General features: G+C 53.3%; 8 protein-coding genes across 8 annotated transcripts; 3 read left to right on the top strand and 5 right to left on the bottom strand.

The window, feature by feature from the left end:
* Window positions 1–487: 487 nt before the first annotated feature.
* A1O7_08895 (uncharacterized protein) lies at window positions 488–2,599 on the bottom strand (the record flags this gene model as incomplete). Its single annotated transcript, XM_007762884.1, has 2 exons — window positions 488–2,439; window positions 2,485–2,599. 2 exons carry the CDS (start codon window positions 2,597–2,599, stop codon window positions 488–490), a joined length of 2,067 nt encoding a protein of 688 aa, XP_007761074.1.
* An 820-nt stretch (window positions 2,600–3,419) lies between these two features.
* A1O7_08894 (uncharacterized protein) lies at window positions 3,420–4,823 on the bottom strand (the record flags this gene model as incomplete). The annotated part of the gene is made up of 2 exons (XM_007762883.1): window positions 3,420–4,275; window positions 4,333–4,823. The coding sequence occupies 2 exons, from the start codon at window positions 4,821–4,823 to the stop codon at window positions 3,420–3,422; spliced, it is 1,347 nt and encodes a 448-aa protein (XP_007761073.1).
* Window positions 4,824–5,501: 678 nt separating this feature from the next.
* A1O7_08893 (uncharacterized protein) lies at window positions 5,502–6,520 on the top strand (the record flags this gene model as incomplete). Its single annotated transcript, XM_007762882.1, has 3 exons — window positions 5,502–5,508; window positions 5,565–5,636; window positions 5,694–6,520. 3 exons carry the CDS (start codon window positions 5,502–5,504, stop codon window positions 6,518–6,520), a joined length of 906 nt encoding a protein of 301 aa, XP_007761072.1.
* A 4,368-nt stretch (window positions 6,521–10,888) lies between these two features.
* A1O7_08892 (uncharacterized protein) lies at window positions 10,889–12,479 on the bottom strand (the record flags this gene model as incomplete). The annotated part of the gene is made up of 4 exons (XM_007762881.1): window positions 10,889–11,085; window positions 11,135–11,279; window positions 11,328–12,080; window positions 12,129–12,479. The coding sequence occupies 4 exons, from the start codon at window positions 12,477–12,479 to the stop codon at window positions 10,889–10,891; spliced, it is 1,446 nt and encodes a 481-aa protein (XP_007761071.1).
* A 1,234-nt stretch (window positions 12,480–13,713) lies between these two features.
* On the top strand, window positions 13,714–14,937 carry A1O7_08891 (uncharacterized protein; the record flags this gene model as incomplete). Its single annotated transcript, XM_007762880.1, has 1 exon — window positions 13,714–14,937. The coding sequence occupies one exon, from the start codon at window positions 13,714–13,716 to the stop codon at window positions 14,935–14,937; it is 1,224 nt and encodes a 407-aa protein (XP_007761070.1).
* A 587-nt stretch (window positions 14,938–15,524) lies between these two features.
* Window positions 15,525–18,925, bottom strand: A1O7_08890 (uncharacterized protein; the record flags this gene model as incomplete). The annotated part of the gene is made up of 3 exons (XM_007762879.1): window positions 15,525–18,603; window positions 18,649–18,681; window positions 18,738–18,925. 3 exons carry the CDS (start codon window positions 18,923–18,925, stop codon window positions 15,525–15,527), a joined length of 3,300 nt encoding a protein of 1,099 aa, XP_007761069.1.
* A 650-nt stretch (window positions 18,926–19,575) lies between these two features.
* Window positions 19,576–20,879, top strand: A1O7_08889 (uncharacterized protein; the record flags this gene model as incomplete). Its single annotated transcript, XM_007762878.1, has 2 exons — window positions 19,576–20,104; window positions 20,155–20,879. The coding sequence occupies 2 exons, from the start codon at window positions 19,576–19,578 to the stop codon at window positions 20,877–20,879; spliced, it is 1,254 nt and encodes a 417-aa protein (XP_007761068.1).
* Window positions 20,880–20,977: 98 nt separating this feature from the next.
* On the bottom strand, window positions 20,978–21,726 carry A1O7_08888 (uncharacterized protein; the record flags this gene model as incomplete). Its single annotated transcript, XM_007762877.1, has 2 exons — window positions 20,978–21,496; window positions 21,583–21,726. 2 exons carry the CDS (start codon window positions 21,724–21,726, stop codon window positions 20,978–20,980), a joined length of 663 nt encoding a protein of 220 aa, XP_007761067.1.
* Window positions 21,727–23,597: the final 1,871 nt, after the last annotated feature.

Genomic DNA, 23,597 nt, shown 5'->3' with positions numbered 1-23,597 from the left:
CCATAATCGCAACATCGTCGGACTGCATCGGCACCAGCACCTACCGTGTTCTACCCTGAGGACATTGATCCTGTACATGCCGTAAAACAGGCCAAGTACGGAGGAAGAAGTAAGAGTTGCGTAGTAGAGATTGCGTGCTCCGTTCTGTGTGATTGGCTACAGATGCCTATTGATCTGGATCACGCGCTCTGCGTCTTCGATTCGTCATGACCATAAGAAATAGCAGCACAGGGCCGATGCATTGCGGAGGCATTGAATGCGAGATGCACGGAAATATATGAAGTGCGCAAGCCTTGAGATGGGTGTGAGAAACAGCACAATTTCCCGTGAAGAGTACATGAATGGGACATTTGGCGGCATGGTGGGCCAGCCTACTTTTCATCGTCGCTTGAACGCAGCAGAAATTCAATAAAGTTACAGATGAGTCCACCTCAATACCACATTTTCCCTTGTGCTCGAGTCGTGTGGCCGAAGTAGCACATCACGCCTACGCTCCCAGCACGAATTTGACTGGGACAACCCACTCTGCGCCAAAGTCCACACCGTGCTTCCTTCTCGAACCATGCTTCTGCCACGCGGCGGCTGAAATTCCAATATCGACAACCCAGACCTGCCACGGCGGTTCGGCCAGACCATCAATGGCCATGGCGTGGAGAAGGCCCGCCTTCGGTGCGCCCAGACTAACAATACGTTTGCTGTTCATAACAAGGAATTGCCCATCGACCTCCGTTAGGAGCCCTGTAGTTGCGGATAGTCCGCTGGGTACGTCAATGGAGACAATCAGAGAGCTGCGATTTGCCCAGCGGATCATCTCCAAGACGTTTGCTTGATCATCGGTGCGGAGTTCTTCGAAAGTGACATGCACACCGAGTAGAGCGTCCACGATCACGTCAGGGACTGGGCCTCCAGCAACGGACTTGGCCTGATATTCATCCCAGCGGTCGATATAGCCTTGCCCCTTCTTATAGATGGCCAGTTGTTTCTTCATGGTCTCAAGCAGCATCTCCTCCCGCTCGCCTCCAAGAACAACAATGGTAACCCGGAGTCTCCGATTTCGCAGATGCCTGGCTGCAGCAATGGCTCTAGCACCGGACTTGTGGTTGCCGACTAAAAAAACCACGCTTCTGATGTCCGGTAGCTTCAGCACAGCCATGGCTATGCTTCGGCCGGCGTTTTCAGAGAGCATGTCTTCTGTAAGGCCCATCTCAGACGTGCATAGCTGCTCGATCTCCAGCATCTGCAAAGGCGATAAACAATGACAGGGCTTGTTGTTCTGGAGCTTGAAAGACGCGCGAATGCCAGAAACCGACCCGTTCAGAGGTGATGAAGTTTGCAACCTCGTCAAAGGTCGGGGGGACTCGGTTCGCTCCAGATGCGCAGGAATGACACTACCTTTCCTGGACTGTAACGGCCGCCGGGAGGCGGCTCGTCTGGAACCCCTTCCACTACTGTAGTGGCCGTCGCGGTCGAGCAGATCGTCTTCGGTTTCACCGGCCTCACTCTTCCATCGATCCCTGTCCTTCCCATCCGGTGTATCGAGGACATTCTCAGTATAATGGAGATTGCGGCCACCATTAGTGCCAGGCCGTGCTCGCCGGTTGAAGCTGACCAGTCTGTCTGCCTCCGCTGTGGTATCTGCTTGCCGGATGTCATCGAAAACTCGTCGCTTGTCAAATTTCGAGAGGTTGGATTCGAAATCAAAGTCGCCCATGTCCTGAATGTCTGTGGCATCTTCTGTAGCCCACCCGTTGAGGTCTTCCGCCACTTTCCGACCTCTCTGGGCCTTCTTCTTGGGCTGCCTGGGGACCTCTTCGATCAGCGGTGTTTGACGCCAGCCCTTGCCTTTCCCGGTCTTCTTTTGATTCTTCAACGGGCCGTTGATGTCCTTCATGTCGATGATTCCAGGCCCAGTCTGCGACGGGGCTGTGTGAGTATTGTTTTCCTTGTTGGCGAGTGAGGCCGGCGGGGCTTGGGCGACTTCACTTCCCAGACTCAACGCATCGAACGGCTCTGTGAGAGTCGCACTAGCTGGAGTATTTCTCTTCCCGGCATTCGTAGGAACCGCTGTCGCAATACTAGAGACTGAGCTATTACCCACATTGCTGTTTCGCGAGCGTGCTTGGGAAGCATTGCTGACAACACCATCGGCGATCATGATAGGGGAGACTGGTTGCACATGAGAATCTGGAATAGATATCGAAGGAGTTTTCGTGGGCGGCTTTGCGTAACTGATGATAGCGGGGTCGATGAACGTCGGCACCTTCTGTGGTGGGTTATGCGCAGAACGTATTGGAGCGACATTTTGAGTTGCGGCAACTGGTGTGAGTATTTCCTCCTCTTGAATGGGACTTCGCTGACTGGGCGAGACTTCTAGATCTGCAATGGCGGAGGAGTCGATGGCATATGAAGTGAGCCGCTGCCCGTTCCACAGGAGGAGGACTATCCTCAGTTAGCAGGGACAGGTCACGGCGGACGAAGACGCACCATTCTGCAGAAAGAGTTTCTGATTGACGACGTCGGCAACAATACCCTGGATCTGGGCATTTGGGGGGTTTTGCAGTGTCACTAAAATGGTGTAGCCGATGAAGTCGGAAGCCATGGCGAGGACTGAGTGAGGAGGGTTGGGGAGGAAAGAACTGACTTTGATCTCGTTATGTGTTCATAGCTTTGACGAAATGTTGAAGAAGACAGAAGAGGACGAAGTGACCTGTGTCCGCAACTGACTTGTCCGTCAAAGGAACCGAGGAGTCATTCCCCTGCTACTGGCGTCGACTCTGCGCGAGAACTCCAGCAGAACAGTGATAACATAAGAGGCGCTAACAGACGTGATGTTGTTACTGCCGATTTATTTGAGAACACTACACAGGACTGCAACTTTGCTACTCCCACCATCCAGATGTCAGATCTTTTCCGATTTGGTTACACCCTCCTGAGGTCAACGCAAAACTTTCTGGGCATCACGTCGAACTATCATTTCTGTTTGCCCTTCCTTGAAACCCATCCTCGAAACCCATCCTCCTACCTGCGGACCTGCTGGGTGCCTGGTCCGATATTGTGGTACAATTCCCCACAGTCTGGACGGGATTGTCAATGCGCGTAGATAGAGATGCACGGCAGCTCGAATAGGGTGCGGAATCTCTTCAAGTCATCATTCGTGCATTGCCTAGAAAGAGAGAGAAAATCGTCGGTGCGGAGTATGGACCTCCAGTTGTACTCCGTATGAGGTAGACTCCGAGGGCTGCTATTGCAGGCTATTCCTGACCAGGGCTAGAGTAGCGATGTTACAACATCATGTGATTTAGCCCCTGAGTTGTCCACGTCGAAACCTGGGAACTTTCTTCGAAGTTCAACAAGGAAGACACTGGTGCAGAGGAGTCGAGTCTCATCGATCACAATGACGAAGGAGGAGCTGTGTATTGTCATATGTGTGGCCAGTAAGCAGTCCAGTCCACGTTCTGGAAAACAGTGGCCGGCATGGCCCGAAGGCCGATGAGGTCCTCCAACAGGACATATATACGGCACACAGTGTAGACAGCACAGACGGGCTGCGTGAGTAGCATCGACTTTAGTGGTACATCCAGGGCGGGATCTTTGTCCCTCGAATTATTGAAATGCTTGTTGACAATCCTTTCCAGAAGTTTGGGCGAGGGTCGCCGGGCTATTTGAGTCGCATTGGGCGATTCCTCGTCTTTTGGAGCGCGAGGTGAAGGCAGTGCTATCTCGACTAGCCCAACGACAATAGTAAGTGCCATGGTTAACGAGGTACAGATACGCCATATCAGTCTCTCTGCTGGAGTGGGAAATTCAAAGTTCCACGCGATCATCAGTATTGCGGAGTATGCCACAGCCATCAGCAAGCAGACCACGCTCCCACCTCGGGAGAGCTTTGGGAAGCCGAAGGAGGACAAGTGCTGAATAGGGCGTACATTGGGCCGTTGGCGCACAACGTGCAGGTTCCGCAGTATGTTGACGTTGTAACTCCAAAGTTTGGTGGCTATCCATTCTTCGCGGCTGACGAAATCGAGCGGCGTGATGCGGTAGGGCTCCTTGCAGAGATTTCCCGCGTCTTTAAGGATGTCGTACATCGAGCGGTCTGTCTCAAGCACAATTGCCGTGGAGACATCCATTGGTTTATGTCTCCAACAGAAGTTGACGGCCAGAGTGCAGACGATAGATGCGATGGTTGTGATTTCAATGGTTGTGACTGCGAGGTTTTGCGTAGGTCGGGTGATGACATTGAGAGTGAACCAGACGATCTGACACGTGGTAACGAACCTGGGAAACAGAGGTAAGCAATGGTTCGACATATGTGGCTGCTGCAACCTTACACACCTTGCTAAGCCGTCCGACTTATTTCTGTCATTGATCTGGGCCACTTTAGTGTCAGGGTATCGGATGTGGCCACGCTCAATCAAGTACAGCAGTTGTTTCGCGTCGATTGGAAACTGCTTCCAGCCGTGAGGCTGAAGAACGAATCCGCCCATATCTGCATAGAACCCATGTTTAATGGTCCAGTCCCTGTAGCCTTTGTCGTGGTACAACTTGACAGAGGCATCCGCACGCATGTACTGTCCTAGTGCCAGCATGAAGACGAATTCTGGGCCGAGCATGGATAGGCAGAACAAATGCCATTTGTCCCAGAAAATGTCCCATTTGCTTTGCTCGGAAGCCGGTACGTTGACGCAGATTGAGGACCAGCCGCACAGAAAGACCGTTACAGCACAGGAGACGAGTAGGTCAAAGGTGCCACGTCCATTCGGCTGAGCAACCCAGCCTCGAATCGTGGTGCTTTTTTGCTTGGGAAAAGTGTCGCTGACGTTCATTGCATTCCGAGATTCATGCAATTATACCTTGGACACTCCGTACCCACTGTCTCATCTCGCAGGTGGACGGGTCCATTGATATAAGCCGGTTAACAGCAATCGCGAGCCTAGCAATACTTGGTGTGGCCCGGGCCGAAACATTGTGGCTATACCCCGTACAGGAGGATCAGAAACCAGTATCGACGCGAAGCAGGGTCTGCGGTACTGAGACGGCGATGCTTCCGCCTATGGTTTTAGGAGTGTACTTTGTAGGCGCAATGGCGACAGCTAAGCGCCAACCACGGATGAAATGTTGAGGAACAACACTTAGGAGAACCGTCAGTGGCTTTCGTGCACTCAGGCTCTGTGGTCAGATACTCGACAATCAGGTCAGGGAGTCATGCAGGGGTAAACGCCCTGATAACCAGATGAAGAAGTTGCAATCTCTCTGGACGCCTGAGACGATTCGCAGGAGGTGCACTGAGGTGTGGGTGGTATGTAGGTAGCATCAGCCTGCCGACTGCGCCCACCACGCCCGACGACTGCGCCTGCAGCGCCATGCTCCGCCAGTAAGCACGTGATAGCTCCTGCCGCAACACCAACGCGTCGAAGTTTCAACTTTGTCGTGGACGGCAGTCTATTTTTGTTGCTAGCATTGAGAAGATATAACCTTCGGAGTATTGGGAGCAGCGCTACAACATGACAGGTAGGCAGCCTCTCTGGTCCATTAGTGCGTATGTAGCAGCTAACACACGAAAACAGAGCCGGCGCCGCACCGTTTCAAATGGCGGTATGTTCTCGCCTTGTTCGTTGCTTTTGCTGCAGCACTGTTCGGTACGTTCAAGGCGTCTTCGTCTGTCCTGACTTACGGCTGACACATAAATGTTACAGCTGGGATTGCGAACAATGGAACCTACAATCCTTCTGTACAAGAATATTACACGAGTCTCGAGTCACGCTTAGGATACTGGCTTCTGCTGGGAAATACACGGCACTGTGGACTCTATCCGCAGGGCCAGTTGTGGCCCTTCCCGGTCGGCAAAGCGCAGCGGGCTATGGAAGACTATCTCTTCACACGGCTTGATCTCAAGCCCGGTTCCCGCATCCTAGACGCCGGTGCAGGATCCGGATACGTGGCCATGCGCATGGCCGAGAAAGGCCTTACAGTGGAAGCCGTCGACATTACACCGCTCCATGTCGAAGACGCTCACCGCAACATCAAAGCCCGTGGGCTCCAAGATAAAATCTCGGTCCGATTAGGAGATTACCACAATCTCACGGATTTTGATGATGGCTCCTTCGATGGTATCTATACAATGGAGACTTTCGTGCACGCAGATGACCCTCTGAAAGTACTGCAAAATTTCTATCGTCTACTTCGCCCTGGTGGCGTACTCGTGCAGAATGAAGCCGACTTTAACCGGAACTCTGAGCTATTGCAGGATGTGCTCCGCCTCTCACATTGTCAAAACACGCTCGAGGAAGGCGTCCTGATGGGAATGCTGGAACAAGTTGGCTTCAAAGATGTCCAGCTAGATGATCTCACCGAGGAAGTCCTCCCGTTATGGCGCCTGTTTGGCGTCATTGGATACATCCCGTATAGGATCTTGCGGGTCTTCGGATTGCACACGCGCTTCACCAATCTCATGGCTGGGGTCGAGTCGTACCTACATTGGGGTGAGGGCAGGTATATCTCCGTCAGAGCAATCAAGCCTTGAGATCATCGCGACACCGAAAACCTAGTCAGTTCACAAAACTCGAACGGAATACCTACATGGTTGACTCCAATTTGGCGCCAGTCAGCATCTACTTGGTGGTTGGCTTTGACGAGGGGACAGAGATTCTGAGCATGTCTGCGTAAGTCGTGCGACATGTTCACCTCCAAATAACAGCTCCATAACGACTTCTCTCATGCCGACCTCCTCCACGACTCTTTGCTCAATGACCTTCCACAGTCTTCAGGAGACAAGACGCACATCTTCTGACCAGGACCCAAATTGTATTACAAGGCTCACTGAATGACAGGGAATGAAGAAGGACACGCGGTCGAAGTCGGGGCAAGCTCTCCGGGCTCCCTCTGGTGGTGGACCTACGAAAGTAACAGGAAACCTCCTTGCGGTCCTCGACGCGCCACCACAGAACGTATTGAAGTCAAATACAGCCATTAGTTTCCAGGAGTTTGGGCAGACAGATCCTTCGCTGGTTCCGAAAGGCTCTACAATAGTACCTGTCCTGTAGTAGTCGCGCGGTTTGTGGTGCGCGGGATGTAAAGTCAATTTATACATGGAAGCGAGGACCAACAAGGCAGCGATTGGCCTTGCGGGCTAGGTGTTGACAAGATAGAGAAGATGGCCTCCAGTGTCTCCTTGCCTCCAAGGTAGCAGCACTAGCCACTTGATCTTGCGGAACATCGCCCCAGAACAGTCGGTGTCGAATTGTGAATTAGTTTGGAGTTTCCCTCTTTGTCACACGAGCATGCCAGAACAGGGAATAGGAGCAGACAGCTGGCTCGCAGTATCTGATGGATCCTTCACAGTTCATTTCACCCTCCTGTCTGCCCACAGCCGTCGCATCGCCCCAGCGGTGGCATCTCTTTCCCCTTCGGACCATGTTGCACGAAGGCCTTAAGTACCTACCTAGGTACGCTCACTCGCAGCCGGCCGTCGTTGCAAGAGGACACGGTGATGCTATCGGCTGCGCTACAGCACGGATCTCTTTGCATATTGGATGCTAAATCAGACTGTGATTTGCTCTCTGTGTTTAGTGTAATGCTCTACATCTACTACGTATCATTGTCATCATAGTGCCGAACTCAGACGTCGCTAATCGAGGAGATAGCTCTTGGTCAGAACACTCTCGGCTGGTGGGTACGTAGTCTCTGTTTAGTCCTGCCAAACAATTCTCAGGATCCAGCACCAGCTTTCAGCATCTTCTCCGCCTCGAGCATGTCCTCAATGGAGAAGTCATCCTCGAACTCATCTTCATCGGCAAAGAAGTCCTTTTTGACTTTCTTCTTGGCTTGCTGCTTCTCCAAGGTCTCATGGCCGGCCAGCTTGGCGTAAAACTCCAGCACCTTTTGATGCACCATCACTTTTCGCTCGTCGAACCGCAAGACTTGGAGACCCTCCTTGGTCCTTGCTCGACTCAACGCAACGTAGGCCTGACCTTTCTCAAACACTTTCCCCAGGTCCACTTTCACCCTACTCAGAGTCTGTCCCTGCGCCTTGTGGATCGATAGAGCCCAGGCCAGAATCAGAGGTACCTGAACTCGTTTTGCCAGGACCTCGCCATTTTGAGCCTCGGTCTTCCACTCATCAGGAGCACAAAGCATACTTCGCGATGTGCCGTCGGGCAGGTTGAATCTCACCATTGGCCAAAGCCTTCTAGGCTCGCCGTTGGCCGAGTTCTTCAACCTCGCTTCCCGAATCTTCTCGCGTGCAACCCTCTTCTCCTCATCGTCGTCCTCGCCACCTTCTTGTGCCAGAAGAAAGGTAGGCTCATCGTCCTTGTAGGTGAAGAAGGTGCCCTCGTCCATAAAAGACTGCACGATCCCCAGAGAGCCGTTGACCAGCTGGCCATCAATATTTTTGATCAACATCACTTGTGCACCCTTCTTGAGCTCAAGAACCTCAGGGGCGATAAAGTTGCTGAGCAACGCCTTTCGCGTATTAGGCTCGGTGTTGCCTGAATCCACAGCAGTGAAAGTCATGACTTGGCCGGACAGCTTTCGCATTCGGTTTGTGTTGGCGTTCTCAACTTCCTCACGGCGAGGATATCTGCAAAGGTCAGGGTGAGGAACGAGCCTGGAATCGAAACACTTACAACTCGGTTGCCTCCAGCTCATCAACGACCTTCAGTGGCCTAGAAAGGGCTTTGAACTCCCGCACGGTGGCCGGGCTCATCTTACCCAACCGCATCTCATTCAACATGCTTGCGAACTTTTCATCCTTTTGACGGAAGACGTGGGTTAACAAGATCGTATGTTGGATGCACGTGTTCCAGGTGACAGCCTCGAAGACAAATTTGGCTGTTGAATTTTTCTCCGGCACAGGTGGTAGCTGGAAAAAGTCACCAGTGACAACTAGCTGAATGCCACCAAAAGGACGACCATTGTTTCGAATTGTGCGAGCCACCTGCTCAAGCTTGTCAAACAGTTGTCCGTCGACCATAGACACTTCATCAATGATGAGCACCTTTGTTCGGAGCCATCTCTGTCTGGACTTCTGATTTCGTTTGACCTTCTTGACAAGTTCGGGCGCAGGTTCTTTCCCTAGACCAATGCCAGACCAGCTATGCAGAGTCTGACCTTCCAGGATACAGGACGCCAGACCCGTCGAGGCGGTAACAGCATATCGATCGGGAGATGCTCTGTACTTATGCCTTAATTGGGCAATAATAGCCTTCATAAGGACTGATTTGCCAGTACCAGCGGAGCCTGTGAAGAACACACTTTTGCCTTCTTCCATGACGGCTTTCATTACCGCCTTCTGCTCGTCGCTCAAAAAGACATCTGGCACTTTTTCAGTCTCTGCTGCTGGTGTTCTGATCGGCTTCGTAAGTGGTTGCGGAGGTCGTTCGGAAGCGCTCCGTGAAAGTGAGGCCGCCACGCGTTGGTGGGCGAATGAGGATGCCTCCAGCATATCTGACATGGCCTGAGATGCCTTCTCGTGACGGACACCGCCTTGATGCTGCTTAAGCGCAGTCGCTTTTTCCAGTTTGTGGTCTCGGTCCAACTCGCCGTGCAAATCATTTCTAGGTGCAAATACCGGTTTGGAGGTAAAAGACGCCGGGAGAACTCGTCTTTTGGCTGGTCTCGATTGGGCTGGAGAAGGGAGTTCTCTCGAAGAGACGCTTGTCTTGGGATTCTCGAAGTGCTCGGCTGGAGACGAAGACCACAACACCGGGGCGCTACTGGCTGGCTCTCCTTGTGAATGCTTCGAGACAGGTGGCATGGAAGGATAGGATACTGCATCCACGGGATTGAGTATAGGGCAACGTATATCTGAGTGCTTCTCGGACGAGTTTGTGAGGTCAACAAAGGCAGGCTCAGTATTCTCATCTGGCCACGACTGCTGATGGAGGGATCCCAAACTGCTGGTGGTACTCATGCTTCGATCGAGCTTTCGCTTCCGACTATTTGCTGGTGGGATGTTGGTTGCAGAGGAGTTGGACAACAAAGTCGATTGCTTCTTGTCGCCAGCCGTCGTCGAAGCATGTCGATGGGCTGCTCGACCGAGCATGGTGGGATGGGAGAACGGCTTGGGAGATCTCGACGCGCTGGTCGAGGAGCGCAGCAGGAATTGGAGGGGGCAAAGGCGCATGAACGGTAGGTGCGGCAGCAAGAGAGGAAAGAAGTGGACTGCGGGATAGGAAGGGACACCCAACCTCAGTCGTCTATAAACATTTCATCGCCGCGTGCGTTGACGGGAGCTGAGTGAAGACTGCGACGCGTGAGGCAATGAAAGAACGCGTTCGAGCCGCATGCATGACCGCAGTGGGGTCTTCCAGCAAGGCTGTGGTACACCAAGGCTGAGATCTCTGTCTGTCTCATCCGGCTTCACTGCTTCCTAGTACCACAGTAGAGAACATTTATCACGCTACAGTGGATGATATTAATGATTTGATTTTCTTTGATGTGATGTCGCTATGTCAATGTCCCAAGGTACTTTTAGGGGTATCCTGCTCGTGGCTGAGTTTAACCAATTACAATCGTGATCAATTAGTGCTCGAATGAGGTTGCGTTCTGCCTGAAATGTCCATGGCCCTGCATCCATCGTAAGATATTGGTCCAAGTGACTGCCGCTGACTTCCAACACTTGCCCCCACGAACCAAGATTCATACCTTGACCGGTGCTTCTTGTGAGGACTGCGCCTGTAGTTTGCTCATTCCCGTCCAGCAATGAGACCTCCCATGCGACAATGAAGACAACATGGCAGGGCTAAAACCGATGATGAAAGAGCCCGCAAACCCTAGCACTGGAAGGCCCATAAAGGCGAAGTAGTCGTAGGTGGATGCAATGGCGGGAGGACTCCCTCCTAACAAGGATTCTGACACCATGTCTGGAAATACCTCATGCTCTCGTAAGCTATCCTTGATAAGCAGGATAGTTGTTGTTGAAAGATGGCGGCGGCGGCTGCTGATACATTCCACCAGGTGCGGCCTGACCTCGTCCGTAGCCCCCAGCAGATGGTGGTGCCTGGCCGTATGCCGAGTGCGGCGACGCGGTGTAGGGACTGGCGAGATGGTTAGATTCCCATCCTGGGCGGCCACCAGGACTAGGGCCTGGAGTCTAGTCAGTTTTGCTCATCGCATGCCGCGGCTTGAAACGTACCTTGTGGCGTAATTGGTCCTGGACCGGGGTATTGCGGGTAGTACGGCGACGCTGGATTATAGCCACCAGGGGTAGAAGCAGAACCCATGGGGGTCTGAGGGGAGTAGGTGTCAAATTGACCAGTTGGAGGACGATCCTTGCCCCACTGATTCTGTTAGAAACGCAGCAGAGACAAGGAAGTTGTCGAGCTTACCGAGCACTTCAAAGGCCTGCCATTGACGTTGTATCCTGACAACTGGCAGATCGCCATGGCCGCATTCTCGTGCGAATCCATCTTGATGAAAGCAAATCCTCGGTCAGATTGGAATCTGGTTTCCACCACATAACCAAAGTTCTGGAACAAAGGAATAAGATCTGCTTGCGTCGTGTAAGGGGTGAGATTCCCAACATAGCAGGTCGTTTGCCAAGTCGGCGTTTGGTTGACGACCATCTCATAGGATTGGATACCCTGAGTGGGGAAGTGATGGTGACCGAACGGTGTGGTAGGGGTCATTCCCATGGCCGCCATAGCTTGTTGTTGAGAGATTGAAGGTTGTCCCTTTTGATTCGCCCAGTTACAGCGGATTGCACGACTTCCCAACCACTCGCCATCCATCGAAGCCAAAGCCTTCTCAGCCTCGGACCGATCGCGATAAGCAACAAAGCCATAGCCACGCGATCTGCCGGTCTTCATGTCCCACATGACGCGAGCTTCGGAGACGGTGCCAAAGGCGGAGAAGGCTTGCAGCAAGACTTCGTCATTGACTTCGTTGCTGAGATCACCGACGAAGATGTGAAAGTGGTTGGAGGTGTCTTCCTTGGTCGCAGTGTTGGATTGGTAAGCCCAATTGACGCGGATCTCAGCTTGATGGACTCTCCGGCCATTGAGCGTAGTCATGGCTCGCTCAGCGGCACCAGGATCATCGTACTCGACGAAGCCATAATTGAAGCCCTTCGAGCTAAACTGCTGGCGTTGTTAGTCAGGACAACTCCATATGATGTGCGACGTACTCACATTCTTGTCTGGGATAATCTTGACACTGACCACATGACCTGTAGTCTCGAAGATCTGCTTGAGCACGTCCTCGGTGACTCGAGGGTCGAGTCCGCCCACGTACAACGCCCTCTTGTTTGGTTCGGGGGCCGCTCTACGGACCACTCCACCGGAAGAAGGTGACAGGGCACTGCCAGGTGTAACAGGAGCCGCGACGTTGTTGTTGTTCTGCGGGATGACCATAGGAGGGAGCGCGGGAGGTCCCATACCAGTGGGTGGACGGCCGTTGCTGCCGCTCGCAGCATCGTACCCCGTGACGCCAGACGTCGAAGGTGGAGGGGACAATGTCGCAGGAGGAATGTTTTCTGCCATGTTGAAGAGATGAGAAGCTTGTGTAGCGATCCGACTGAAGCTAGAAACAACTAGTGCGCCGCACGGCGAATGCGATTCGAATAGAAAGACAAGTATTGCAGGTTTGGAGTCGCAGGTAGGAGCTCGAGTGGATTCTTTTTATTTCGCGACTGATCAGTCCCTCGTATGGATATTGCGGGGAGACAAGTGGTGATAGAGTGGGTCGGCTCGGGTCGTGGGGAGAGAGGTAAAGAAATTTCGCTGAAAGACGTCGACAAGAATCGCTATCAAGGTGACAAGCCAACCAGGAATATTGTTGAAGTAGTGGGAGAGAGAGAATATGAGGAGAGGCAGGACTCGTTCGCGTAATAGGTAAGATGGCCGCCAGAAAGGTCGCGCCGAGACAAGGTGAGTGACAGGCCGGCCGCAGCTTGAGATTGTGGGATAGCAGCAGAACAGAAAGAGACCAGCCAACACAGCAGGCAGAGAGCACTGAGAGATGTCAAGGAAAGGGAGAGACAAGAAATCGCTCGAGCTCTTTTCCCAACGCCCAGCTTGCAATGCACAGAAATTCCAATCGACGTACGAGAGAGACGATAAGGAACAACGACAACGCAGTAATGGAAGAGGAGATGGAACAAGAGATGCTCGAATTTCGATGGTTGAAGGACGAACGTGACGAGGTGGTGAAGAAGCTGCTTTTTACTCAGCAGCGTGAACGTGGAGTGGGCTGCCTGCCGCCTGGTGACAGGGTGCGGAGTGCGGCGCAGCGCCTATCACAGAATCCTGGCACGCCTGGGCTTTCCCGGCGTGGCTTCTTTAGGCCTCTAAAGCTTGAACCCGCCTGCCTGTCGCGGAATTTAGGTGTGCTTTAGCTCGACGGCAAGAACAAAGTTACGCCCTCGCTCCCGTTTAGGCTTCGAGCCGCGCATGGGTGCTCCGGGAGGGTCACTTAGGTCCCTTGGGTCGCTTGAACTGCTGCACCTGCTGAGTGGCCGAGGCGCTTTCCGAGTCAAAACGTCGAGAATCGCGTGGGCTGCTGACCCGCCCGACAGCCTTTTGCGCAAACCGCTGTCAACGTGAAGGCCATTTGCTACCCAGTATTGTTATTCACGCGTATAGGATGAAGACTCTCGTTACCTGGTTCGTTTGACCATCGTTGCTCACCTCCGCCGTACCTCCAGAAGCCGACGGCGTCTCTCCCTTCGTCCTTCAGCCCTCTCCCCCAAGCGGCTACGACCTCTTCCACTCCTCGATGGCGGCCAGTAAACCTCCCTACGACCCGGTGAAGACGGTCGAAGCAATGTTCATGGGCTCGGTCGCTCGCATCGCTTACGTGATGAAAGACCCTGTGAACTTCGCGCCAGCAACAAAAGCCGTTCTGGCCGAAACCGCAAAGAAGTTCCATGATGCGCTCGACGATTGCGAGATCCAGATCCTCAATGCCAAATGGTACCTTGAGCGCCAACTAGCTGCGAACAGGGCGCGCCGCGAGGCCAAAGCAAGAGATGACAGCGCCTCAAGCGCCAAAAGAAAGCGAGACGAGGTTCAAGACGTCCAGGACAAGGCGCAACAGGCAGAGGGAGAGAATGCCCCCAAGCGCGTCAAGACGCAAGAACCAGAGGAACCCGTGCCCCCACCGCCGCAGCAGCCGAAGCTGCAACAGCCATCTCCTGTCCAGAAACCTGCTCCGCAGCCTGCTGTGGCGCCCGGCAAGTCCACTGCTCAAGCGTTGCAGCAACAAAGAGACAAGCCTGCTACGGCCAAACCACCAGACAAGCCCAAAGTGTCGGCAACTGCAGACGTCAAAGCACCTCAACCCACTGCACCACCGGCACCAAAACCACACGAGCAGCCAAAACCACCGGAACCCGTGCAACCTCCTGAGCGTACAATGACACAGACAACCACGGAGGAGTTTCCCAAACCAACACCGCAAGATACTCCAGCTTCCGGGACCGAGGCATTCAACTTTGAATCTATGTTCGGTGAACCGTCAGGAGAGATGATGGATAGCGGAGGCAACGACATGGCCTTCGACCTGGACAGCTTTGGCGGAGACGGCTATGGCGGGGACAGTGTCAATCTCAACCTGCAAGACACCTCGTTAAACTCTCTTCTGCCGGGTTTGGAGTCCTACGCAAACCAGACTGGCGATGATGGCGGATTCGGCATGCCCGGAACTACGAGTAACGGGCTGCCTCCTGGAAATGATCTGGCAGGCGATGCCAGTCAAAATGATATATCGGCTGGTCAACAGCAACAGCAACAGCACCAAGACCAACAACAGCAGCAGCAGCAGCCTGCCAACATGCATGACTTCAGCCTGCCACAACTGGGACCCAATGAATTTGACTACTTCCTCAATGCTAATGACATGAGTTTCGGCGACAACATCAACCTCGACGGCGACGGCATGATGAACATGGACACCCTCGACAACATCAACGTGGACGACTTTGACAGTATGTTCAGTTAGTTTCTGAACTCGATTTTCTGGACGGACGAGGAGATTATTTCCTGGTTGCGGGCACAAAAAGGACTCACTCTGTTCTATTGACCTTAGCGAGGCGTATGCTATCGAGGTTGAGAAAAGATCGTGCATGGCTTAAGCACATTCTATACTGGTTAGGTACTCATGCTTCTTCAGAGATACCCAGGCGAAGGGCATATTTGGGAAAGGGGGTATAACCCACGAAGCGCCAGTCAAAGCGGCAGTCCTCGAGCGAATGTAAACTAGATATTATCAATACACAGTATATGTATGTATGTATGTACAACAGAGTTCCGACATCTAGTCTGCTCAGCAGTTCCAAGGGTCAGTACCGGGATGAGAACTAGACAGACCACAGTCCGCGGACGCCCCTGGCATACCAACTTGTGATCTGCAATATCTTGCTGGATTACCATTCTGCCGTCTGTTCCCCAGGGGTCTATTTTCCCACTCGCATCGTCGATGCAGTCTAAGCCATTCCATTGGAAAACATTGTGCATCTAATCGAATCTAAATGAAACACACCGACCGCTACAGCAACTCGAAGCCCTTCTCCCGGGTTGTACGAGTCTTCAATCGACCTTACCCTTGCTACCCTCGGTGTCGTTCCCTCCACTTTCACGCGTGTGCAAAGCTGGATGCGGTTGTGGGTGTGGACGTGGATGCGAAGGCGAATGCCGTGGATTTCTCTCGCCTCTCATATCAAGATCACTATCGCTTAACGTGCCTCTCAAGGTACTCCCGCTTTGGGGCCCACCACCGAAATGGACACTGAAGTCGACCTCGCCGACCAGATCCCGCACTTTACTCAGTACGGCCGTCATCTCCTGCATGATCAGGATGCTCGCAATCTCCAGCACCGCAAACGCCGCGTAGCAGGGTTCTTTGATGTGCGTGATGCTGAGGATCCCGGGATCGATGGCTGCGAGCTGGTCGGCGATATCGATCGGGTGCGGGACCGTGATGTAGGGGGGTAGGGGCTGCGAGTTCGTGACGCTCGCGCTCACGAGGCACAGCGTGCTGGTGAGTTCGGGGGAGGTGAGGCGCGAGCGTGCGGTGATGCGGCGGAAGTCCTTGAGCCAGTCGGATTCCCGGGCGGAGGAGGAGGATTGGAACGTGTGCGACGAGTACGCCGTTAGAGCCATGTAGTTGAAGAGGGATTGCATGTGGACGATCAACTCGTCGTAGGTCTGCTTGGGGAATTTCCCGCCGAATGGGGGCTCGTATTTGAGGAAGGTGCTGTGTTCGCGCAGGCGATTGAGCATGACGAGGAGTTTGTCGAAGACGCGCTGGCGGGCTTTGTCCAGGGGACGCATGGGGTCGGCGCGCTTGTCCTTGGCCAGACAGGGAGTTGTGCGTAGTCGGGTTTCGACCGTAGAGTGCGTGCACGAGTAGTAGTTTGCCATGAGATAGAGTGTGTTGCCTAGATCTTTGCGCAGGGTGGCGTGCGTGGTGATCGGGTAGGGAAAATACGTCCAGAAGAAGGCAACCCCTAGGCCTATGATGACGGTGGCAAGTCGGTATGGCGCGAGGATGTAGATGTGGTAGTATACCTGGCCGTTGCTGGTGAGGATTTGAGTGCCGACTTTCTTGTCCTGAAGTTCATAGCCAACAATCAGGATGGTCGTCACCATGGAGATGACTGCCGTGATGAGGTGTTTGGGGTGCTTGAGGATGACATAGATCCCACACACGAAGACGAGATAGATTAGCGGGATGATTGCCGCTGGTTTTTGGTCACCGATGTACCAGATTGTGATTGAGACGACCGCTGCGATTGCAGTGCCGAGTATTCGCAGGACGAACCCTTGGACGCCGGCCCCAGCATGAGCTCCCATGCTAATAGCTACCATGATAACTGCCCAGATACCACGCTGAGCCAGATAGAAGGAGTGTGTCTGCCGTAGATAGCCGATTATTGCAATGCTGATGCTGGCGGTTGCTGCTCGGAAGCCGAAGTGGGAGGCATCAGAGGCCAGGAACTTGGGTATCGCTCTCAGCTTGTTGGTTACTCTCTGATAGAGATTCGTTGGTGGTAGATGCTCGGGGTCTTTGTGCTTTTGTAGAGCACCGCCCATCCAGATGTAGATACCCGAGGCTGGTCCATCTTGAAGACCTTCACTCGCGTCCTTTTGCTTGAAGGCGTTCTGCATTAATTTGTGGAGGCGTCTCCAGCCGGGGAATATCAGCCTGTTCTTGCTCATCGTGCCATCTTGTACTTTCGAGTCGGCAAAAAGTACAAAATCCAGGATTGATTGGCAGACAGCCAAAAGCAGGTACTCGAGGTAAAGGATGAGATACAGCTGCTGATGGTTCTGCTTTTGTCGAACCGTTTCGTGAATAGAGGCTGCATCGCTGAATTTGTACTGCGCAGACGTATCTTCCCAGAACTTCGTTGGCACTTCGATGCCTTTTCTTTCGCACCACGTCCGCATGGTCTCCCGACGGTGGTCTTGAAAGATCGCTATTTGATCCGTCAAGTACTGTGCAAATGCTGGTTGGCCAGGGCTTGGGGCTGAGTCTGCAGATTTCTCAATATCCTTCTTGGCTGCCTTTGGCTGCGGCACCAACTCAAGGACATAAGCAACGTGGGTCAAGCCATCGACGAGAGTTGCCTTCATTTTCAGAAATGGGACACGAGACATGACGATTACTTCGTGCCATTCCTCGGCCTCGAGCTTCCGGATGGCTTCGACTGCGTCCAGATCAGAGATCAAGTTCTCTCTTTCAGCTTTGTGTCTCTTGACGGACTGCAAGATGTCGATAAACGTGGACAGGCCTGCGACTGGAAGCAGAATGTGCTTTAGCCGTTCCCAGATTTGGCGGAAATCTTCTGGTTGTAGTTTGCCCCATCCGATTTCCTTCTTAGCAAAACCAATCTCCAGTTTCAACTGGCCAAACAATTGAGACGCTTTCTGAATCGTCACTTTCAATTCCTGAGCCGCTTCTTCGGCCGCTCTCATCGACACTCGTGCTTCTGGGTTGCGGTCCAGCGGTAAGGGGTTTCCTTTCTCGTCTAAAACTCCCGGGCTACCTGCCTGAGACGTAGTAATGCCATGTAGATATGCGATGTGGATCGACAATGAAGCTTTCATGATATTGAGCAGGCCGGCGGCCTGCTTCTGAGCGATTTTCCTTGAAGATATGGGGATGATACACAACGAGACACCTGTAGCCAATGCGTAACCTGTGAGAAAGACCTTCAACAGTCTATCCACGAAATTCATCCCCGCTTCCATCGTTGGGAAAGTGGATGCATATGTGTGGGAGACCACCGTAAAGATTGTGAACTGTATCGAGACGATGAAAAGCTGCGGGCGGGCTGCTCGAACGGTGTTTGCAAAGTACAGCCAGAAAAATAAGAAGGCGCATGCGGTCACATTAGCTGCGCCGCTATACACCAGGGTTTGTTTGCTGCCAGATGAGCCTGTCGTTGTTGACGCGGGAGTCAGGAGGATGGGTTGGTGTGCGGCCACGGCGCATCGTATCGTAAGCAGCGCCGCCGCTGCAGCAAAGCATATTGTGATGCACGAAAGGATCATAGACTGGATGAACTTCGCCCTTGGCAGAATTGGCAGTGATAAGAACGACGTTATTGCGATCAGGTATCCCAAAGTTGAATATGTCTTTGCCCAGCGGTCGCTCTGGTAGCTAAAGACTGTAAGCATCAAGTTGGGAGAAAGACAGGTAACTCACGCAGCCAAAGCAATCGCTGGGGGCAGAGCACCTCTGAAACCGAGTTAGCTCAAGCATGCGACTGTATCGAGGTACAACACCTGACTCACTTGAGCATCAGCAGTAGAGTCGGGAGGTCCAGATTGAGCTTCATCTGTATCTTCCTCAAGAGACCAGCCTTTGGGGGCTTTGGAGCCTCGACCCCGACATTACTGCCGTCAGCTCCAGCTGTAGCAGTCTTGCCATCCTTTGCATTGGGTGTAGTCGCATGTGAATGTCCGCGGTCGATGTGTGACATCGTCGTGATATTGACAACGAGAGCCGGAGAGGTGGAAGTCCAACACTCAAGCAGTGAAGACGTGGCCAGGATTCACAAAAGGAGAAGTCTCATCTCTAAGAGAACCGAAGATAAGATCCTACAGCGGCAGCGCAGCAATATCCATGAACTCGGTATGCTTGCGTAAACTTGTACGACGTGTGGGCTGGAAGTGGTTGTTCGAAACAGCACCCAAAACACATGCTCTCATTGGTGGAGCAGCCGGATTTGCCGCTTGAAATGAGTAATTTGGATCTCCTGTGTACACCGTCGAGGGTTCCATATCTGAAGCGGCTTGATGCTTCGAAAGGATCATGAGACCCTTTTACCAAGATAGTCGATTCGGCATAGGGCTGGACGCAGGGCGCCGTGAGATTGGCTTGGTTGATGCTTAGCAAACTGCTTAGTGATGGAGAATTGCCAGCCTGGCGGATCGGTTCACAGACGGGCAAGTGCCGGCGCAAGGATGGCGCTGGCGATAGGCGCGCACAACTGTAGCGCACGTGACTAATGCGTGTTCCGGCATATGCTTCGCCGGAGGATAATCAATTGCTTCGACAATTTTTGGTTCGGATGAAGCTTGCTGAATGTCGCGGGCATTACACGTGTTTGCCTGACACGATACTCTGGACATGGCTCCTTCAAGGGCGCCCAGTGCATTAGTGTTGCACTCCCTGAGATCACTCAACATAGAGGCATGTTCGTCACGAGTTGCCTTGCGAGCGTTCTCAACCACCAGCGCGACTTGTCAGGAAGTCCAAGTTCAGAAACCCTCCTATTACCACAATCCCGATCCAGCTACCGTGCACGTTCCTCGCCTTGAGCGAAAGCTCATAAGAGATGGCAAATTCCCCATCGGCTCACGCCGACGACGCGCTGCTCTCGCCCACTCACCAGGCATCCCCTTCGATGAACTGCCATACCAATGCTTCCAAGAAGCCCGAAAGATCCTGATCGCCGACAGAGCGGAGAAGCTCAAGAAGATCGAGACGGAAAGGGCTCGCATTGCTCGGTTGCAGGAGGTCGATCCGAGCACCTTTCCGGGTGGAGACGCGTATAAGCAAAGGAGATTGAGGAGCATGACCCAGGAGCTGGAGAAGCTCAAGATTTTGGCCGATATCAACGATCCCAACGTCAAGAGGAGGTTTGAAGACGGGCTAGGTGCGCTGAAAACCATATAGTCCGAGTACGCAGCCGCTGACAGACAACAGGTGACTTGAACAAACCCATCTACCGATATTTAGCGGACCGGAAATGGCGCGAATACCCTCGGAAGGTGCTTGTCCAGCGGATTACACAAATGAAGGTTGTGCCCGATGTGATACCGAACGTGGATCCTATCCTCGACGTGAAGATTGTGTTTGGCAACACGGTAGTCCAACCTGGAGAATTCGTCGAGTCCCACCTCAGCGAATATCCTTGTCGCCTGAGTCTACAATCCTACGAGCGAGGCGAGAAAATGGTCACCATTGCTGTTGTCGATGCAGATGTACCTAACGTGGAGACAGACGGCTTCGACTTCAGATGCCACTTTCTAGCATCCAACATTGTCATCTCCCCAACCGAACCGATAGTCGACCTCGCGAGGCTTTCGCCGAACTCTCAGGTTCTTCTCCCCTGGATGCCACCTTACGCACAGAAGGGTAGCCCATACCATCGGCTGTCGATTGTCATTTTACAACAAAAAGACAACATCCCTATTGACCTTGAGATTGCCAAGAAGAAGATCCAGCGGGATGGCTTCACGGTCCGAAGTATGATGAGCCGCCATATGCTCAGCCCCATAAGCGCTTCACTATTCCGGACGCAGTGGGATGACAGTACCGCCGCGGTCATGGAGAGAGCAGGCATTGAAGGAGCCGAGGTTGAGCTCAAGAGGAAGAAGGTTGAGCCTCTGCCATACCAGCGACGTGACACCTCGAGGATGAGAGGTTGAGATAGCCGGGCGTTTGCCCTTTGTGTACGATATCCGTGTCGATATGCTGGAATCACTTCCCTGAGTGTTTGTGCCCGTAATCTTTGGGTCGACCACGCTCAACCGGCGTGGGAGACCTCCATGCCAATCTTCTCGTCTGGGTCGCGAGCTGTAGTTTCGACCGCCAGCAAAGCTGGTTGTAACTGCGGTTTGCGCAACGACGTCCAATTGAACCATCCATCGCCCACATACAACGTCTTGCCCTGTATCAGCGCCATGGGCACGGGCCCATGGAATCGCGAGTCCCTACTATACGATAGATTGTCCCCCGCGACCCACACGTGTCCCTCAGGAACTTGCACCATGACAGGCTCTTCGCGCACGCCATCAGCGGCGCCCTCATATAACCCAACAACACGCGCATCGCCAACAGTAGGCGAGAGACTGGGATCGCGCACCACGTAGTCGCCCGGCATGCCAATGACGCGCTTGCACGCCCTCCGGCCCTGAAACATAGGGCTCTGGTACACGATGATATCCCCCACTTGGATATTTCTGCCGTGCTTGTGCCGTCGCGAAAGGATATTGTAGGACCGCTGGCTCGGGATGGTCGGGTACATCGACGGACCTTCAGAGGGCTAGGTATAGGTACCAAAATGAGCAATCAGCGTCATGTATATACCAAATGTGTCAAGCGCGCTCGCACAGGTAGGTACCTACTTACCCCGTAGGTGACAAGGTTACGGGCGATCAAAGTCCACAGCGAGACGGCCGCGATGGATGTGCCTCCTACTGTCGCCATTGCTCTTGCGAACGGGTGTGATGGTACAGCGCGCAGGCGGGCCCAAAGATGCTTGAGCGGCGACATTGTGAGATGAGAGGAGGGTGCCGTGGCCCCTAGTTGTCATTGAGGTTTGGGCATTATTGCACTGGTGAACACTCCGTAGATCAAAGAACCGTTGCACGCCAACCTCGAGCAGTTGATGATTAGTGCTTGAAGAGCGCAGTTACAGAAGCGACGCGCAAGGTCCACGTTGCCACGCGATCTATCTCCGGAGCTGGCAAAAGGACCTCCACGCTTCCTTCCGTGAACAAATATCCGTCCGGAGCGGACCTGTCCATGAGAACGCAAGAACTTCCGAGGTACTTCAACGACAGTACGGAGTAGATCAATACAAACTCCAGGTCTGCCGGATTCAGCGTGTCTACTTGATTGCGATCACCGTCTTTTCGCTGATTCCCTGGTATCGCGTGGCGTCGCAGCCGAAACGTGTCAATATCACAATTTTCCATGCGTGATGGTTTAGTTACTTGATCGCGGAATGGGTTTTGTAAGACAAAACCGCCATTCCGTATCATTCTTCATGTCGTCTCGGAATCCCAAAGGCGAAGCCCTCTGCAGTAGTGGGCCTCCAAAGTAGTCGAGTCCAGCCTCAACAATCTGTTCGTCATGCTGCCGCGTAAGTGGGATGCAGCCCGTCTGAGCACCCCGGACGGAGTACTGGGTACAGAGTATGTAGCTCGGAAAGGCACCTGATTATTGTTGATGGCCGTTGAATTGCGCTCCCTGACAGAAACAAGGACACAGTCGTGCATTGTGCGAGTCCGAGCCCTGCAATACGAGTGAGTGAGCTCAGATGAGCTATACACGTCGGTCTATGCTCCGTACTGCGGCGGATAACCACCCACTCTACCCGCTAGTGCTACCTACTAGGTAGGTATCTATCTCAAGCGACATGACGGATCAGGAGTAGGTGCCTAGATGATAACCAATGGCACCTTCCCGAAGCGACGTCCGGTCCTGCTTAAGAGACAGCGAGCACAGTGTTCGACGCCTGCTATCTACCGCAGCCGTACGCCTCTTGTCTAATATGGTAGGCAAAGTCCGATGCAGGCAGTTGAGCAAATGCCGTCAGAAGATTGTCGACGAGCTTACATATCCGCTCCCAGCCACTGCGATTGGAAAGGAAATTCATCCGGTCTCCTCGGCTCCTGTATCCCAGTCAATGCTACGGTTTCCATATCCAGCAGCTGCAGCGAACATTGAAGCAATGCGAGGTGCGGCTCTAACCGGCGATCCTAGCTGCCACGAGTCTCTTCTGGACGGTGGGACGACTAGGAAGCTGCTCCTCACTATTCTGACCGTTTCCCGCAGAGTTGGCCTCGGACGCAGTATCGAAAACCGCGGACAAGCTTTCGCGAGAAGCTTAGCAATTGCTTCTGTGGGCTTGAACACAGCAAAGTTGCATCGAGCGTGGACGTAAGAGGCGCCGGCGAGTCCTGGTGTGGCGGTTCATGCCCACTGGCGTGCACGGCGATGCATGGCAGGCCGGCACGGCCGCAGATCAACCTCGAATTCGATAAGCCAAATGTAAAGTTCACGGTAACCAAAGCGGAGAAGACGGCCGATAGTCAAAGGAGCGGTTTCAGACGGACGCTCGCAAGGGCAGGTGGGTACTGTAGCAGCGATACGGACACACTGAATGTAGGTCCGTCAAAGAGCAGTGAGAGGAGTCTCGAGTTGTGCGCAAGCAATGTCCTGTGCGGCCGTGTTATCGTCCGGTGCCATTGTATCACAGTCGAAAAGGATCCTCACCTGTCGCTCACATTGGCCCGTTTTTCGGTTGTCAATCTCACCTTCCCAAACGCGTTACCTTGTGTCCTTCCACTACCATCACCATCACCATCACCGCAGTCTCACCTGGTCTTGTGTTGTTGCATGATTTCATCACGCCGACG

This window comes from Cladophialophora yegresii, assembly GCF_000585515.1.
Source record: "Cladophialophora yegresii CBS 114405 chromosome Unknown aczIN-supercont1.6, whole genome shotgun sequence".
Taxonomy (NCBI): Eukaryota; Fungi; Ascomycota; class Eurotiomycetes; order Chaetothyriales; family Herpotrichiellaceae; genus Cladophialophora; species Cladophialophora yegresii.
The sequence above is the reverse complement of the archived record's forward strand: the minus strand, read 5'-3'. Positions and strand labels throughout refer to the sequence as shown.